The sequence below is a fragment of the Salmo salar genome, unplaced genomic scaffold, assembly GCF_965601325.2.
Source record: "Salmo salar unplaced genomic scaffold, fSalSal1 ptg000152l, whole genome shotgun sequence".
NCBI lineage: Eukaryota > Metazoa > Chordata > Actinopteri > Salmoniformes > Salmonidae > Salmo > Salmo salar.
The window spans coordinates 798,395-813,728 of NW_027675323.1; the positions used below are offsets into that span (position 1 = coordinate 798,395).

Sequence of the window (15,334 nt, forward strand, 5' to 3'; positions counted from 1 at the left end):
CTGGCTTACATCATGTGCTAACGAGACGGAGATTTTTGGACATAAATGATGAGCTTTTTTGAACAAAACTACATTCGTTATGGACCTGTGATACCTGGAAGTGACATCTGATGAAGAGAATCAAAGGTAATGGATTATTTACATAGTATTTTCGATTTTAGATCTCCCCAACATGACGTCTAGTCTGTATCGCAACGCGTATTTTTCTGGGCGCAGTGCTCAGATTATTGCAAAGTGTGATTTCCCAGTAAGGTTATTTTTAAATCTGGCAAGTTGATTGCGTTCAAGAGATGTAAATCTATAATTCTTTAAATGACAATATAATATTTTACCAATGTTTTCTAATTTTAATTATTTAATTTCTGACGCTGACTTGACTGCCGGTTATTGGAGGGAAACGATTTCCTCAACATCAATGCCATAGTAAAACGCTGTTTTTGGATATAAATATGAACTTGATAGAACTAAAAATGCATGCATTGTCTAACATAATGTCCTCGGAGTGTCATCTGATGGAGATTGTAAAAGGTTAGTGCATCATTTTAGCTGGTTTTATGGTTTTGGTGACCCTGTCTTTGACTTGACAAAACATTACACACAACTCTTGTAAATGTACTGTCCTAACATACTCTAAATTTATGCTTTCGCCGTAAAACCTTTTTGAAATCGTAAAACGTGGTTAGATTAAGGAGATGTTTATCTTTCAAATGGTGTAACATAGTTGTATTTTTGAAAAATGTGAATTTTGACATTTATTTGGATTCAAATTTGCCGCTCTTGAAATGCACCTGCTGTTGATGGAGTGCACCACGGGTGGCACGCTAGCGTCCCACCTAGCCCCAAGAGGTTAAGAAGGTAGAGCAGGGCTTTATTATGGACAGACTTCTCCCATTCTTAGCTACTGTCGTATCAATATGTTTTGACCATGGCAGTTTACAATCCAGGGTTACTCCAAGCAGTTTAGTCACCTCAACTTGCTCAATTTCCACATTATTCATTACGAGATGAACAGGTGAGCAGTACGCGTCTATGTAATGAGAGCATGAACAGTGTGAGGACCGTTAAAACGTCTTAGGGCTAGGGGGCAGTTTTCGGAAGTTCGGAGAGTCTGGCGAGCCCAAAGTAAAATGCCTGTTACTCAGGCCCAGAAGCTATGCATATAATTGGTAGATTTGGAAAGAAAACACTCTGACGTTTCCAAAATTGTTAAAACTGTATGTGGTACTGTATGTGGATGATCAGGGCTTTATTCAGAAAAAGTTTCTTGGGCTACTTTGATTTGCCAAGTGGGCGAGATGTGAATTCCGTGTTTAATTTCATGGACAAACTTGTTGTTCAAACCTACGATGGCTCACCTTCAAGGGAACGTATCTGCTATTTGTATTTCCAGCTAAGTCCCCTCCTGTTCCATGGTTTAACAAGCGATGACCACTCTACTTCCATTGTCAACTAACTCCTCACATGAACTGGAAGCCACGTCTCATGTGGCCCACTCAACCACTGGCACATTGAATGTTTCCTCTCCAAGCACGGTGAGGGAACCCCTGTTAATTTTCTCTCATTACTTTATGTAGAGTCAATCACAAACACAATCACATTATTACACATCTATGATTTGACTCCTTGCTTGGACTAACTCATTCTTAGCTCTTTTGTCTCACTGTGTAGTGTTTTTGTGTTGTCTTCCCAGTCAAACCCTGCCCTGCACTGGTCAAGCCTCTGAACACCTCAACTCATGCCTCATACCCTCATTCAATCACTGCTGTGATCCCTTCCCAAAATGGTGTAAGTAGCCCTCTCATTCCTATTCCCCATAATATTGTACTATAAGTGTTTTTATTAAATGCTTTAGGTTAAAATAATTACTCTTTGACGATTTTTGAAACACATTTTTGACATCTCTGTGCGTTCTGCTCCTATACTGTGGGTCTCCCATCCTCCTCAACAACAGACATGTCTAATAACGTGTAATACAATTCATCATTAATAATTCTGCAAGTTTTCTGTGTTCAGAAGCCTGATTCTACTCACTGTGGTAGTGTGGAAGTGTTGAGCTGTATTATTTGGCCTGTGGTCCTGTTGTCCCCAGTCCCAGTGGTGAAGATAATGTCTTAATTGAGCTTCTTGTCTGTGACTGAGATACGTAATCTGCACATTTACTAAAACGTCAGCTCTCATCTCTCCCAATGTTCTCAATGTCAAACAATGAAGGCCGGGTAGTTTTTTTTCATGATTGCAACCCAGGTCATTTTAGTCGGCTGGACCTCGCTACATATTCGTCGCCAGACCCACTGGCTCCAGGTCATCTACAAGTCTATGCTAGGTAAAGCTCTGCCTTATCTCAGCTCACTGGTCACGATAACAACACACACTCGTAGCAAGCGCTCCAGCAGGTACATCTCACTGGTCATCCCCAAAGCCAACACCTCCTTTGGCCGCCTCTCCTTCCAGTTCTCTGCTGCCAATGACTGGAATGAATTGCAAAAATCGCTGAAGCCGGAGACTTATTGCTCCCTCACTAACTTTAAACATCAGCTATCTGAGCAGCTAACCGATCGCTGCAGCTGTACATAGTCCATCTGTAAATAGCCCAACCAATCTACCTACCTCATCATTGTTTTTATTTACTTTGCTGCTCTTTTGCACACCAGTATCACTACTTGCACATCATCATCTGCTCATCTATCACTCCAGTGTTAATCTGCTAAATTGTGATTACTTTGCTACTATGGCCTATTTATTGCCATAAGTCCTCACGCCATTTGCACAACCTGTATATAGACTTTTTTTAAATTTTGTGTTGACTGTACACTTGTTTATTCTATGTAACTCTGTGTTGTTGTTTCTGTCACACTGCTTTGCTTTATTCTTGGCCAGGTCGCAGTTGTAAATGAGAACTTCTCAACTAGCAACCTTGTTAAATAAAGTTGAAATAATAAAAATAAAAATATCCTATATCATAATGAGTCAGATTACATGGAGAGGGGGGACCTGATCCTAGATCATAATGAATCAGATTACATGGAGAGGGGGGACCTGATCCTATATCATAATGAATCAGATTACATGGAGAGGGGGGGACCTGATCCTAGATCATAATGAATCAGATTACATGGAGAGGGGGGACCTGATCCTAGATCATAATGAATCAGATTACATGGAGAGGGGGGACCTGATCCTAGATTATAATGAGTCAGATTACATGGAGAGGAGGGACCTGATCCTAGATCATAATGAGTCAGATTACATGGAGAGGGGGGACCTGATCCTAGATCATAAATAATCAGATTACATGGAGAGGGGGGGACCTGATCCTAGATTATAATGAGTCAGATTACATGGAGAGGGGGGACCTGATCCTAGATCATAATGAATCAGATTACATGGAAAGGGGGGGACCTGATCCTAGATTATAATGAGTCAGATTACATGGAGAGGGGGGGACCTGATCCTAGATCATAATGAATCAGATTACATGGAGAGGAGGGACCTGATCCTAGATCATAATGAATCAGATTACATGGAGAGAGGGGGACCTGATCCTAGATCATAATGAATCAGATTACATGGAGAGGGGGGACCTGATCCTAGATCATAATGAATCAGATTACATGGAGAGACGGATATATATAATATAGGCTACTATTTTTTAAATATTTAATATGCCATAAACTATTGTTTTTTTAACAGTTTCATTAATTCATTGTAATTAACTTAATCATTATGACACACCCCTCTCTATTGTCATTGGTTGCACTAATTGCACTGTTTGTCAACATAACCTGGTTCAAGTATTGATGACATCACCCTGAAGAAGGCACAGTGATGCTGAAACGTTGGTAAATACCCAATAAATTACTGGGAGTTTATATATGGAGTGTGGGATTCTCTTTATTTTGATAGTTTATTACTCTTATGTAGTTGCCATCTTTTTGTGTTTTTCAGGCAGCCTGGGAAAGAACTGAAAAAACTCACTAAAGAGTCAAGACAGAGACACCAGAAAGACCCAAGAAGACTTGGACGCAGCATCAGAGGACAGAGAGGGATGTTCAGAACTCACTCAGTCTGGTCAGTTGGTGAGGGTAGACTTGGAGGCTGCTTACCTGACACGAAGTCTGGAGGACATGGAGGAAGTCCCCCCTCCTCTCCCCTACCTTCCCTATACCCCCCTCCTCTCCCCTACCTTCCCTATACCCCCCTGTCCCCTACCTTCCCTATACCCCCCTCCTCTCCCCTACCTTCCCTATACCCCCTCCTCTCCCCTACCTTCCCTATACCCCCCTCCTCTCCCCTACCTTCCCTATACCCCCTCCTCTCCCCTACCTTCCCTATACCCCCCCCCTCTCCTCTACCTTCCTATACCCCCTCCTCTCCCCTACCTTCCCTATACCCCCTCCTCTCCCCTACCTTCCCTATACCCCCCTCCTCTCCCCTACCTTCCCTATACCCCCCTCCTCTCCCCTACCTTCCCTATACCCCCCTCCTCTCCCCTACCTTCCCTATACCCCCCCCTCTCCCCTACCTTCCCTATACCCCCTCCTCTCCCCTACCTTCCCTATACCCCCTCCTCTCCCCTACCTTCCCTATACCCCCTCCCCTACCTTCCCTATACCCCCCTCCTCTCCCCTACCTTCCCTATACCCCCCTCCTCTCCCCTACCTTCCCTATACCCCCCTCCTCTCCCCTACTTTCCCTATATCCTCTCCCCTACCTTCCCTATAACCCCCTCCTCTCCCCTACCTTCCCTACACCCCCCTCCTCTCCCCTACCTTCCCTATACCCCCTCCTCTCCCCTACATTCCCTATACCCCCTCCTCTCCCCTACATTCCCTATACCCCCTCCTCTCCTCTACCTTCCCTATACCCCCTCCTCTCCCCTACCTTCCCTATACCCCCTCCTCTCCCCTACCTTCCCTATACCCCCTCCTCTCCTCTACCTTCCCTATACCCCCTCCTCTCCCCTACCTTCCCTATACCCCCCCTCCTCTCCCCTACCTTCCCTATACCCCCTCCTCTCCCCTACCTTCCCTATACCCCCTCCTCTCCCCTACCTTCCCTATACCCCCTCCTCTCCCTTATACCCCCTCCTCTCCCCTACCTTCCCTATACCCCCTCCTCTCCCCTACCTTCCCTATACACCCTCCTCTCCCTTATACCCCCTCCTCTCCCCTATAACCCCTCCTCTCCCCTACCTTCCCTATACCCCCCTCCTCTCCCCTACCTTCCCTATAACCCCTCCTCTCCCCTACCTTCCCTATACCCCCTCCTCTCCCCTATCTTCCCTATACCCCCTCCTCTCCCCTACCTTCCCTATACCCCCTCCTCTCCCCTACCTTCCCTATAACCCCTCCTCTCCCCTACCTTCCCTATACCCCTCCTCTCCCCTACCTTCCCTATACCCTAATCCTCCTCCCCCCTACCTTCCCTATACCCCCTCCTCTCCCCTACCTTCCCTATACCCCCCCCTCCTCTCCCTTACCTTCCCTATACCCCCTCCTCTCCCCTACCTTCCCTATACCTCCCCTCCTCTCCCCTACCTTCCCTATACCCCCTCCTCTCCCCTACCTTCCCTATACCCCCTCCTCTCCCCTACCTTCCCTATACCCCCTCCTCTCCCCTACCTTCCCTATACCCCCCCTCCTCTCCCCTACCTTCCCTATACCCCCCTCCTCTCCCCTACCTTCCCTATACCCCCTCCTGTCCCCTACCTTCCCTATACCCCCTCCTCTCCTCTACCTTCCCTATACCCCCTCCTCTCCCCCACCTTCCCTATGCCCCCTCCTCTCCCCTACCTTCCCTATACCCCCTCCTCTCCCCTACCTTCCCTATACCCCCTCCTCTCCCCTACCTTCCCTATAACCCCTCCTCTCCCCTACCTTCCCTATAACCCCTCCTCTCCCCTACCTTCCCTATACCCCCTCCTCTCCCCTACCTTCCCTATACCCCCCTCCTGTCCCCTACCTTCCCTATACCCCCCCCCCCCCCCCCATTATGTTGGACCATCATGTTTATTTTTTTGAATCTTGTCTTTGTTTGTGATCAGGTTAGAAGAGAATGACTCCTCAACCCAAGAGGTCCTGGAGCAGCTGTGATCAGGTTAGAAGAGAATGACTCCTCAACCCAAGAGGCCCTGGAGTAGCTGTGATCAGGTTAGAAGAGAATGACTCCTCAACCCAAGAGGCCCTGGAGCAGCTGTGATCAGGTTAGAAGAGAATGACTCCTCAACCCAAGAGGCCCCGGAGCAGCTGTGATCAGGTTAGAAGAGAATGACTCCTCAACCCAAGAGGCCCTGTAGCAGCTGTGATCAGGTTAGAAGAGAATGACTCCTCAACCCAAGAGGCCCTGGAGCAGCTGTGATCAGGTTAGAAGAGAATGACTCCTCAACCCAAGAGGCCCTGGAGCAGCTGTGAGAGAGCAGCAGTGTGGAAGCATTTGGGGAAATTTAAAGAAGGTTTCCTGGTAATTAGGATTGACTGTTATGTAAAGGGTCAGAGCCACTGAGTGGACAAAATATTAAGGATACCTTCCTAATATTGAGTTACGCCTGGTCAGTTTGTCATGGAAAGAAAAGTGTCCTTAATGTTTTGTGTAAATTACATAATAATTATACATTTATGGATTGTTTTATGTAGCCTATTGTTTTCTATTTATTCAACCTGCCATCTACCCACCTGGGGACTGAGGGTTATGAGAGAACCCCCACATCACTAGCTTCTCTTTATTCAACCTGCCATCTACCCACCTGGGGACTGAGGGTTATGAGAGAACCCCCACATCACTAGCTTGCAGGTTCTGCAGCCTTGTAAAGATAAGGAGGGGATGACTGGGAGGCAGGTTGGCATTTATTGTCATGAATCTTGCCCTGGAGGCAGGTTGGTATTTATTGTCATGAATCTTGCCCTGGAGGCAGGTTGGCATTTATTGTTATGAATCTTGTTCTGGAGGCAGGTTGGCATTTATTGTCATGAATCTTGTTCTGGAGGCAGGTTGGCATTTATTGTCATGAATCTTGTTCTGGAGGCAGGTTGGCATTTATTGGTATGAATCTTGCCCTCTAGGCAGTTCAGCAAAGTATTCACTAGCTGGCACAGGCACAAAGTAATACAATCAGATTTTAATCCTTACCTCAACCCTAACCACACTGCTAATCCTTCCCTTAAATTAAGACCATAAAACAACATTATTTTCCACAGCCAATTCTGACTTTGCAGCTGACATATCTAGAGGAAATCGCACAGTTCTGCCTCCAGGTCAAGATTCATGACAAACGTCAACATGAGACAGGGAGAAGCAATGTAAAAATCAATAACGAAATTGTTTTCACAATTAACATGCTTTTTCTTGTTTCAAGTATGTTTTATTATGAAAAGTACAATATATCCATGTATACTTGTACAACTATGGAGCGTATGTCCACATATAATTGTACAATTTGTTTTTCCAACATAAAAGACAAGAAATGATCACATTGGTATTTTAACAGTGTTATTGTAAGAGTTTAAATGTTTAAACAGAGGATACATCTAAAACAGGATAAAACAAGTGCAGTACGTTGTGAGAATGTTACTTTAACGTCGACTCATAACGTCACACTATAACGTCATGGGAGTCTTGTGGAAAGACTAACGGTGTTATTGTAAGAGGTCGTGGGTCAAGGTCCTCACAATTATAGGAAGATGCGCATGTGTGTGTGTGTGTGAGAGTGTGTCCTGTGTGTGTATGTGTGTGTGTGTGTGTGTGTGTGTCCAGTGTGTGTGTCCAGTGTGTGTGTGTGTGTCCAGTGTGTGTGAGTCCAGTGTGTGTGTGTGTGTGTGTGTGTGTGTTTGTCTAGTGTGTGTGTGTGTGTGTGTGTGTGTTTGTCCAGTGTGTGTGTCCAGTGTGTGTCCAGTGTGTGTCCAGTGTGTGTGTGTGTGTCCACTGTGTGTGTGTGTGTGTGTCCAGTGTGTGTGTGTGTGTGTGTGTGTGTGTGTGTGTGTGTGTGCGTCCAGTGTGTGTGTGTGTGCGTCCAGTGTGGGTGTGTGTGTGTGTTTGTCCTGTGTGTGTGTGTGTGTGTGTCCAGTGTGTGTGTGTGAGTTTGTCCAGTGTGTATGTTTGTGTGTGTGTGTGTGTGTCCAGTGTGTGTGTTTGTCCAGTGTGTGTGTGTGTGTGTGTTTGTCTAGTGTGTGTGTGTGTGTGTGTGTGTGTGTGTGTGTGTGTGTGTGTGTGTTTGTCCAGTGTGTGTGTGTGTGTGTGTTTGTCCAGTGTGTGCGTGTGTGTGTGTGTGTTTGTCAAGTGTGTGTGTGTGTGTGTGTGTGTTTGTCCAGTGTGTGTGTGTGTGTGTGTGTGTGTGTGTGTGTGTGTGTGTGTGTGTGTGTGTGTGTGTGTGTGTGTGTGTTTGTCCAGTGTGTGTGTGTGTGTGTGTGTGTGTGTGTGTGTGTGTGTGTGTGTGTGTGTGTGTGTGTGTGTGTGTGTGTGTGTGTGTGTTTGTTTGTCCAGTTTATGTGTGTGTCCAGTGTGTGTGTGTGTGTGTGTGTGTGTGTGTGTTTGTCCAGTGTGTGTGTTTGTGTTTGTCCAGTGTGTGTGTGTGTGTGTGTGTGTGTGTGTGTGTGTGTTTGTCCAGTGTGTGTGTGTTTGTCCAGTGTGTGTGTGTGTGTGTCCTGTGTGTGTGTGTGTGTGTGTGTCTGTGTGTGTGTGTATGTGTGTGTGTGTTTGTTTGTCCAGTGTGTGTTTGTGTGTGTTTGTCCAGTTTGTGTGTTTGTCCAGTGTGTGTGTTTGTCCAGTGTGTGTGTTTGTCCAGTGTGTGTGTGTGTGTCCAGTTATTATTTCAGGGACACTGAGGATTCATAATCAACCCTAAACCCTGGATAGAGGGGCTCAGTGAATGTGGAGGTGAATGTGATCAGGTGGGTCAGTGTGTCAGAGGAGGCTCTATAGAAGGACAGAGTGCCGGCTGGCCAGTCCAGATACACTCCTACTCTGTGGGAGCTGGAGGAGGGGACGTCTATGGTAGTGAGATTATTATTATGCCTGGTAGAGTATCTGTTGTCAGAGCAGAACAGAATCCAGGACTTGTCATTGTATCCAAGACAACAGTCATTACCCCCTCCTCTCCTGCTGATTCCTTCATATGTCACTCCTATATCAGCCCCTCTCCCACTCCACTCTACCTCCCAGTAACAGCGCCCAGTCAGACCCTCTCTACACAGCACCTGTTTAATGTCCTTAAATCTCTCTGGGTGATCAGGATACGGCTGCTTCTCTCTCCTCCATGTCACCTTTCTGTTCTCCTCAGACAGTGAGAGGTGTCTGTTTACTGTGTTTGGGTCCAGTGTGAGATCACAGACATCTGATGGATGAAACCAGACACAATATTAGAAATCATCATCATTCACATTAGAATGTTAACTCACTTTTCACTAATTCATTTAATGTAGATGTTTCTAGGTATCAAAAGGAGAAGTTAAGGTGACTTGAGACTTGTTGAATGATCATATGTTATACTGTATGGTAATATAATACACACTTATTCACATTAATTACACACACAAACACACACACACATTGTCATATCAACTCTTTGTAAACGTTGGTGTCCCTGATTTCTGCTTCTGTAGAACTACAGCTGATATTTAATATGACCAAGTCAGTAATGATGGTGGTCTTTGACTTAACTTGAATTAAGACTTATTCTTAGTCATATTCTTCACAGCAGTCAACACTCACATTTTCTAAGCCCAGGTTTCATTCTGTTCTCTCCACCATGTTCCACACTGTAGCGGTAAGCAGAAGAACAGACAGTCATTGAGGGATACACCTGAACACACACACACACACACACACACACACACACACACACACACACACACACACACACACACACACACACACACACACACACACACACACACACACACACACACACACACACACACACACACACACACACACACCATATAACTTTGTCCAAGTGGTGGTAATAATGTTTGTTTTAACTAGCCTGAAAAGTCAAACATGTCTGATATGAACATTGACATAAACCCTCTACATACTTGAGTTTCTCCAGTCTGCAGTGTGGATCCTCCAGTCCAGCAGAGAGCAGTCTGACTCCTGAGTCTCCTGGGTGATTGTAGCTCAGGTCCAGCTCTCTCAGGTGTGAGGGGTTTGACCTCAGAGCTGAGACCAGAGAAGCACAGCCTTCCTCTGTGACTAGACAGCCTGACAGCCTGCAAAGAGTTAAATCATCTTGTAGAGAGAAAAATGTATAGTACAAATATTTGAGTAGACTGACCAGACCAGTTTAAAAGCAGTATCAGTCAAAAGACAGACAGTGAGGTATCAGATTTAGATTGTATTGAGTATACAGTCCACACCATATCTATTTTGACAGTGAAGATAACATTTTAAATGTGGCTCTAAACTCCAACATTTTGGATTTCAGATCAAATGTTTCATATGAGGTGACAGTATATAATGTCACCTCTAATATGAAGATATTTTCATACATATCTGTTTCACCATTTAGAAAAAAAAGCACTTTATGTATCTAGTCCCCCTATTTAAAGAAGTCATATGTTTTCTGACAAATTCACTCATAGTGTATTAAAATAGTCAAAAGTTTAGTATTTGGTCCCATATTCTTTGACTGCAATGACTACATCAAGCCTGAGACTGCCATGATCATGAATATAATGAGTGAGAAAGTTACTGAGGCTACAACAAAACAACAAAACATGCTAACCTCTCACCATTACCAATAAAAGAGGATACAACAAAACATGCTAACTGTCACCATTACCAATAACAGAGGCTTCAACAAAACATGCTAACCTCTCACCATTACCAATAACAGAGGCTACAACAAAACATGCTAACCTCTCACCATTACCAATAACAGAGACTACAACAAAACATGCTAACCTCTCACCATTACCAATAACAGTGGATACAACAAAACATGCTAACCTCTCACCATTACCAACAACAGAGGCTACAATAAAACATGCTAACCTCTCACCATTACCAATAACAGAGGCTACAACAAAACATGCTAACCTCTCACCATTACCAATAACAGAGGCTTCAACAAAACATGCTTACCTCTCACCATTACCAATAACAGAGGCTACAACAAAACATGCTAACCTCTCACCATTACCTATAACAGAGGCTACAACAAAACATGCTAACCTCCCACCATTACCAATAACAGAGGCTACAACAAAACATGCTAACCTCTCACCATTACCAATAACAGAGGTTACAACAAAACATGCTAACCTATCACCATTACCAATAACAGTCTACAACAAAACATGCTAACCTGTCACCATTACCAATAACAGAGGCTACAACAAAACATGCTAACAGTCACCGTTACCAATAACAGAGACTACAACAAAACATGCTAACCTCTCACCATTACCAATAACAGAGGCTTCAACAAAACATGCTAACCTCTCACCATTACCAATAACAGAGGCTCATTCCTCATTATTCACAATTAATTCCTGATTTTTCATAATCATGGTAGCATCCACATGAATGTAGAAGTGTTCAGAAACATCTTCTCTTCTTACTGACAATACAAGTGAAGTGACTCCAAAATGACAGGACATTATTCACCATTAACTTACTATTAGGAAAAATATTATCTAAAACACAACCATATTTAAAACTGTAAGCTTCACTGTCCAAACACGTATGGTGTGGACTATGTGTGTCTGGTAAACACATGTGGATCTGGTGAACAGTTATCACTTGTTGACCAACTACAGGAACACTGACCTCAGAGTCTCCAGTTTACAGTGGGGAATCCCCAGTCCAGCAGAGAGCAGCTTCACTCCTGAATCCTGCAGGTCATTGTTACTCAGGTCCAGCTCTCTCAGGTGTGAGGGGTTTGAACTGAGAACTGAGGCCAACACTTCCCAGGATGTGTCTATGAGTTTACAGCCAGTGAGTCTGCCAACACAGAAGAAATACAATGACAGACAGGTTGTAGTAAAATGATACGCTTAGCTTTCCCTGTTTACGCTGTTACCCGTTTACAAATAATGAGTTGGGTTTGACCACAGAGCTGAGACCAGAGAAGCACAGCCTTCCTCTGTGACTAGACAGCCAGACAGCCTGCAAAGAGTCAAATCATATTAAAACCACACTGCTATTCTTTGGTGGTGAAAATAGTGGCAGTATATTTCTTCAACATATTCAGATATATCAGTCATGAAATCTGCCACATCTATTCATAAATTAATGTATCATGTTATAAATGACATATTATCAAAGTTTTGCCTGCAGATAGAAACATGTATAATACAAATATTTGAGTAGACTGACCAGACCAGTTTAAAAGCAGTATCAGTCAAAAGACAGACAGTGAGGTATCAGATTTAGATTGTATTGAGTATACAGTCCACACCATATCTATTTTGACAGTGAAGATAACATTTTAAATGTGGCTCTAAACTCCAACATTTTGGATTTCAGATCAAATGTTTCATATGAGGTGACAGTATATAATGTAACCTTTTATTTGAGGATATTTTCATACATATCTGTTTCACCATTTAGAAAAATAAAAGCACTTTATGTAGCTTGTCCCCCTATTTGAATAAGTCATAAGTATTCTGACCAATTAACTCATAAAGTATTAAAATAGTCATAAGTTTAGTATTTGGTCCCATATTCTTTGACTGCAATGACTACATCAAGCCTGTGACTGCCATGATTGAGAAAGATCATGAATAATAATGAGTGAGAGAGTTACAGAGGCTACAACAAAACATGCTAACCTCTCACCATTACCAATAACAGAGGATACAACAAAACATGCTAACCTCTAACCATTACCAATAACACAGGATACAACAAAACATGCTAACCTCTCACCATTACCAATAACAGAGGATACAACAAAACATGCTAACCTCTCACCATTACCAATAACAGAGGATACACAAAACATGCTAACCTCTCACCATTACCAATAACAGAGGATACAACAAAACATGCTAACCTCTCACCATTACCAATAACAGAGGCTACAACAAAACATGCTAAATTCTCACCATTACCAATAACAGAGGTTACAACAAAACATGCTAACCTCTCACCATTACCAACAACAGAGGATACAACAAAACATGCTAACCTCTCACCATTACCAATAACAGAGGCTAAAGCAAAACATGCTAATCTCTCACCATTACCAACAACAGAGGCTACAACAAAACATGCTAACCTCTCACCATTACCAATAACAGAGGCTACAACAAAACATGCTAACCTCTCACCATTACCAATAACAAAGGATACAATAAAACATGCTAACCTCTCACCATTACCAATAACAGAGGCTACAACAAAACATGCTAACCTCTCACCATTACCAATAACAGAGGATACAACAAAACATGCTAACCTCTCACCATTACCAATAACAGAGGCTACAACAAAACATGCTAACCTCTCACCATTACCAATAACAGAGGATACAACAAAACATGCAAACCTCTCAACGTTACCAATAACAGAGGCTCATTCCTCATTATTCTCGATTCATTCATGATTATTCATAATCCTAGTAGCATCCACATGAATGTAGAAGCTTTCAAAAACATCTTCTATTCTTACTGACAATACAAGTGAAGTGACTCCAAAATGACAGGGCATTATTCACCATTAAGTTACTATTAGGAAAAATTGTATCTAAAACACAACCATATTTAAAACTGTAAGCTTTACGGTCCAAACACATATGGTGTGGGATATGTGTGTCTGGTAAACACATGTGGATCTGGTGAACAGTTATCACTTGTTGACCAACTACAGGAACACTGACCTCAGAGTCTCCAGTCTGCAGTGTGGATCCTTCAGTCCAGCAGAGAGCAGCTTCACTCCTGAATCCTTCAGGTCATTGTTACTCAGGTCCAGCTCTCTCAGGTGTGAGGGGTTTGAACTGAGAACTGAGGCCAACACTTTACAGGATGTGTCTGTGAGTTTACAGACAGTGAGTCTGCAAACACCGAAGAAATACAATGACAGAAAGGTTGTATTAAAATGATACGCTTAGCTTTCCCTGTTTACGCTGTTACCCATTTACAAATACTGTGTTGGGTTTGACTTCAGAGCTGAGACCAGAGAAGCACAGCTTTCCTCTGTGACTAGACAGCCTGACAGCCTGCAAAGAGTCAAATCATATTAAAATCACACTGCTATTCTTTGGTGGTGAAAAAAGTGGCAGTATATTTTATCAACATATTCAGATAAATCAGTGTCATGAAACCTTCCATATCTATTCATAAATTCATGTATCATATTATAAATGACAAATTATCAAAGTTTTAACTTCAGATAGAAACATGTATAATACAAATATTTGAGTAGACTGACCAGACCAGTTTAAAAGCAGTATCATTCAAAAGACAGACAGTGAGGTATCAGATTTAGATTGTACTGAGTATACAGTCCACACCATATCTATTTTGAAAGTGAAGATAACATTATAAATGTGGCTCTAAACTCCAACATTTTGGATTTCAGATCAAATGTTTCATATGAGGTGACAGTATATAATGTCACCTTTTATTTGAGGATATTTCATACATATCTGTTTCACCATTTAGAAAAATGAAAGCACTTTATGTAGCTAGTCCCCCTATTTGAATAAGTCATAAGTATTCTGACCAATTAACTCATAATGTATTAAAATAGTCATAAGTTTAGTATTTGGTCCCATATTCTTTGACTGCAATGACTACATCAAGCCTGTGACTGCCATGATTGAGAAAGATCATGAATAATAATGAGTGAGAGAGTTACAGAGGATACAACAAAACATGCAAACCTCTCACCATTACCAATAACAGAGGCTACAACAAAACATGCTTATCTCTCACCATTACCAATAACAGAGACTACAAAAAAACATGCTAACCTCTCACCATTACCAATAACAGAGGCTACAACAAAACATGCTAATCTCTCACCATTACCAATAACAGAGGATACAACAAAACATGCTAACCTCTCACCATTACCAATAACAGATGCTACAACAATACATGCTAACCTCTCACCATTACCAATAACAGAGACTACAACAAAACATGCTAACCTCTCACCATTACCAATAACAGAGGATACAATAAAACAGCTAACCTCTCACCATTACCAATAACAGAGGCTACAACAAAACATGCTAACCTCTCACCATTACCAATAACAGAGGATACAATAAAACATGCTAACCTCATACCATTACCAATAACAGAGACTACAACAAAACATGCTAATCTCTCACCATTACCAATAACAGAGGCTACATCAATCCATGCTAATCTCTCACCATTACCAATAA

General features: G+C 42.8%; 1 protein-coding gene and 1 long non-coding RNA gene across 2 annotated transcripts; one reads left to right on the plus strand and one right to left on the minus strand.

Moving 5' to 3' along the window:
• The first annotated feature begins 775 nt into the window (after window positions 1–775).
• LOC123732964 (uncharacterized) lies at window positions 776–2,988 on the plus strand. The gene is made up of 3 exons (XR_006763539.2): window positions 776–1,532; window positions 1,691–1,785; window positions 2,014–2,988. It is a non-coding gene; the product is annotated as an uncharacterized LOC123732964 (long non-coding RNA).
• A 5,408-nt stretch (window positions 2,989–8,396) lies between these two features.
• On the minus strand, window positions 8,397–14,267 carry LOC145866972 (neoverrucotoxin subunit beta-like). The gene is made up of 6 exons (XM_082971028.1): window positions 14,261–14,267; window positions 13,817–14,042; window positions 11,764–11,937; window positions 10,029–10,202; window positions 9,703–9,749; window positions 8,397–9,325 (listed from the first exon to the last, which is right to left on the minus strand). Exons 1-6 carry the CDS (start codon window positions 14,265–14,267, stop codon window positions 8,799–8,801), a joined length of 1,155 nt encoding a protein of 384 aa, XP_082827154.1. The 3' UTR covers window positions 8,397–8,798.
• Window positions 14,268–15,334: the final 1,067 nt, after the last annotated feature.

Excerpts from the sequence above, each read along its gene's own strand:
- LOC145866972 (XM_082971028.1), bottom strand. Across the intron at positions 11,938-13,816 it reads TGCAGACTGGAGACTCTGAG|ACTCACTGGCTGTAAACTCA; the intron begins GTCAGTGTTCCT and ends CTGTGTTGGCAG. Across the intron at positions 9,326-9,702 it reads GAAACCTGGGCTTAGAAAAT|ATGTCTGTGATCTCACACTG; the intron begins GTGAGTGTTGAC and ends TTCATCCATCAG.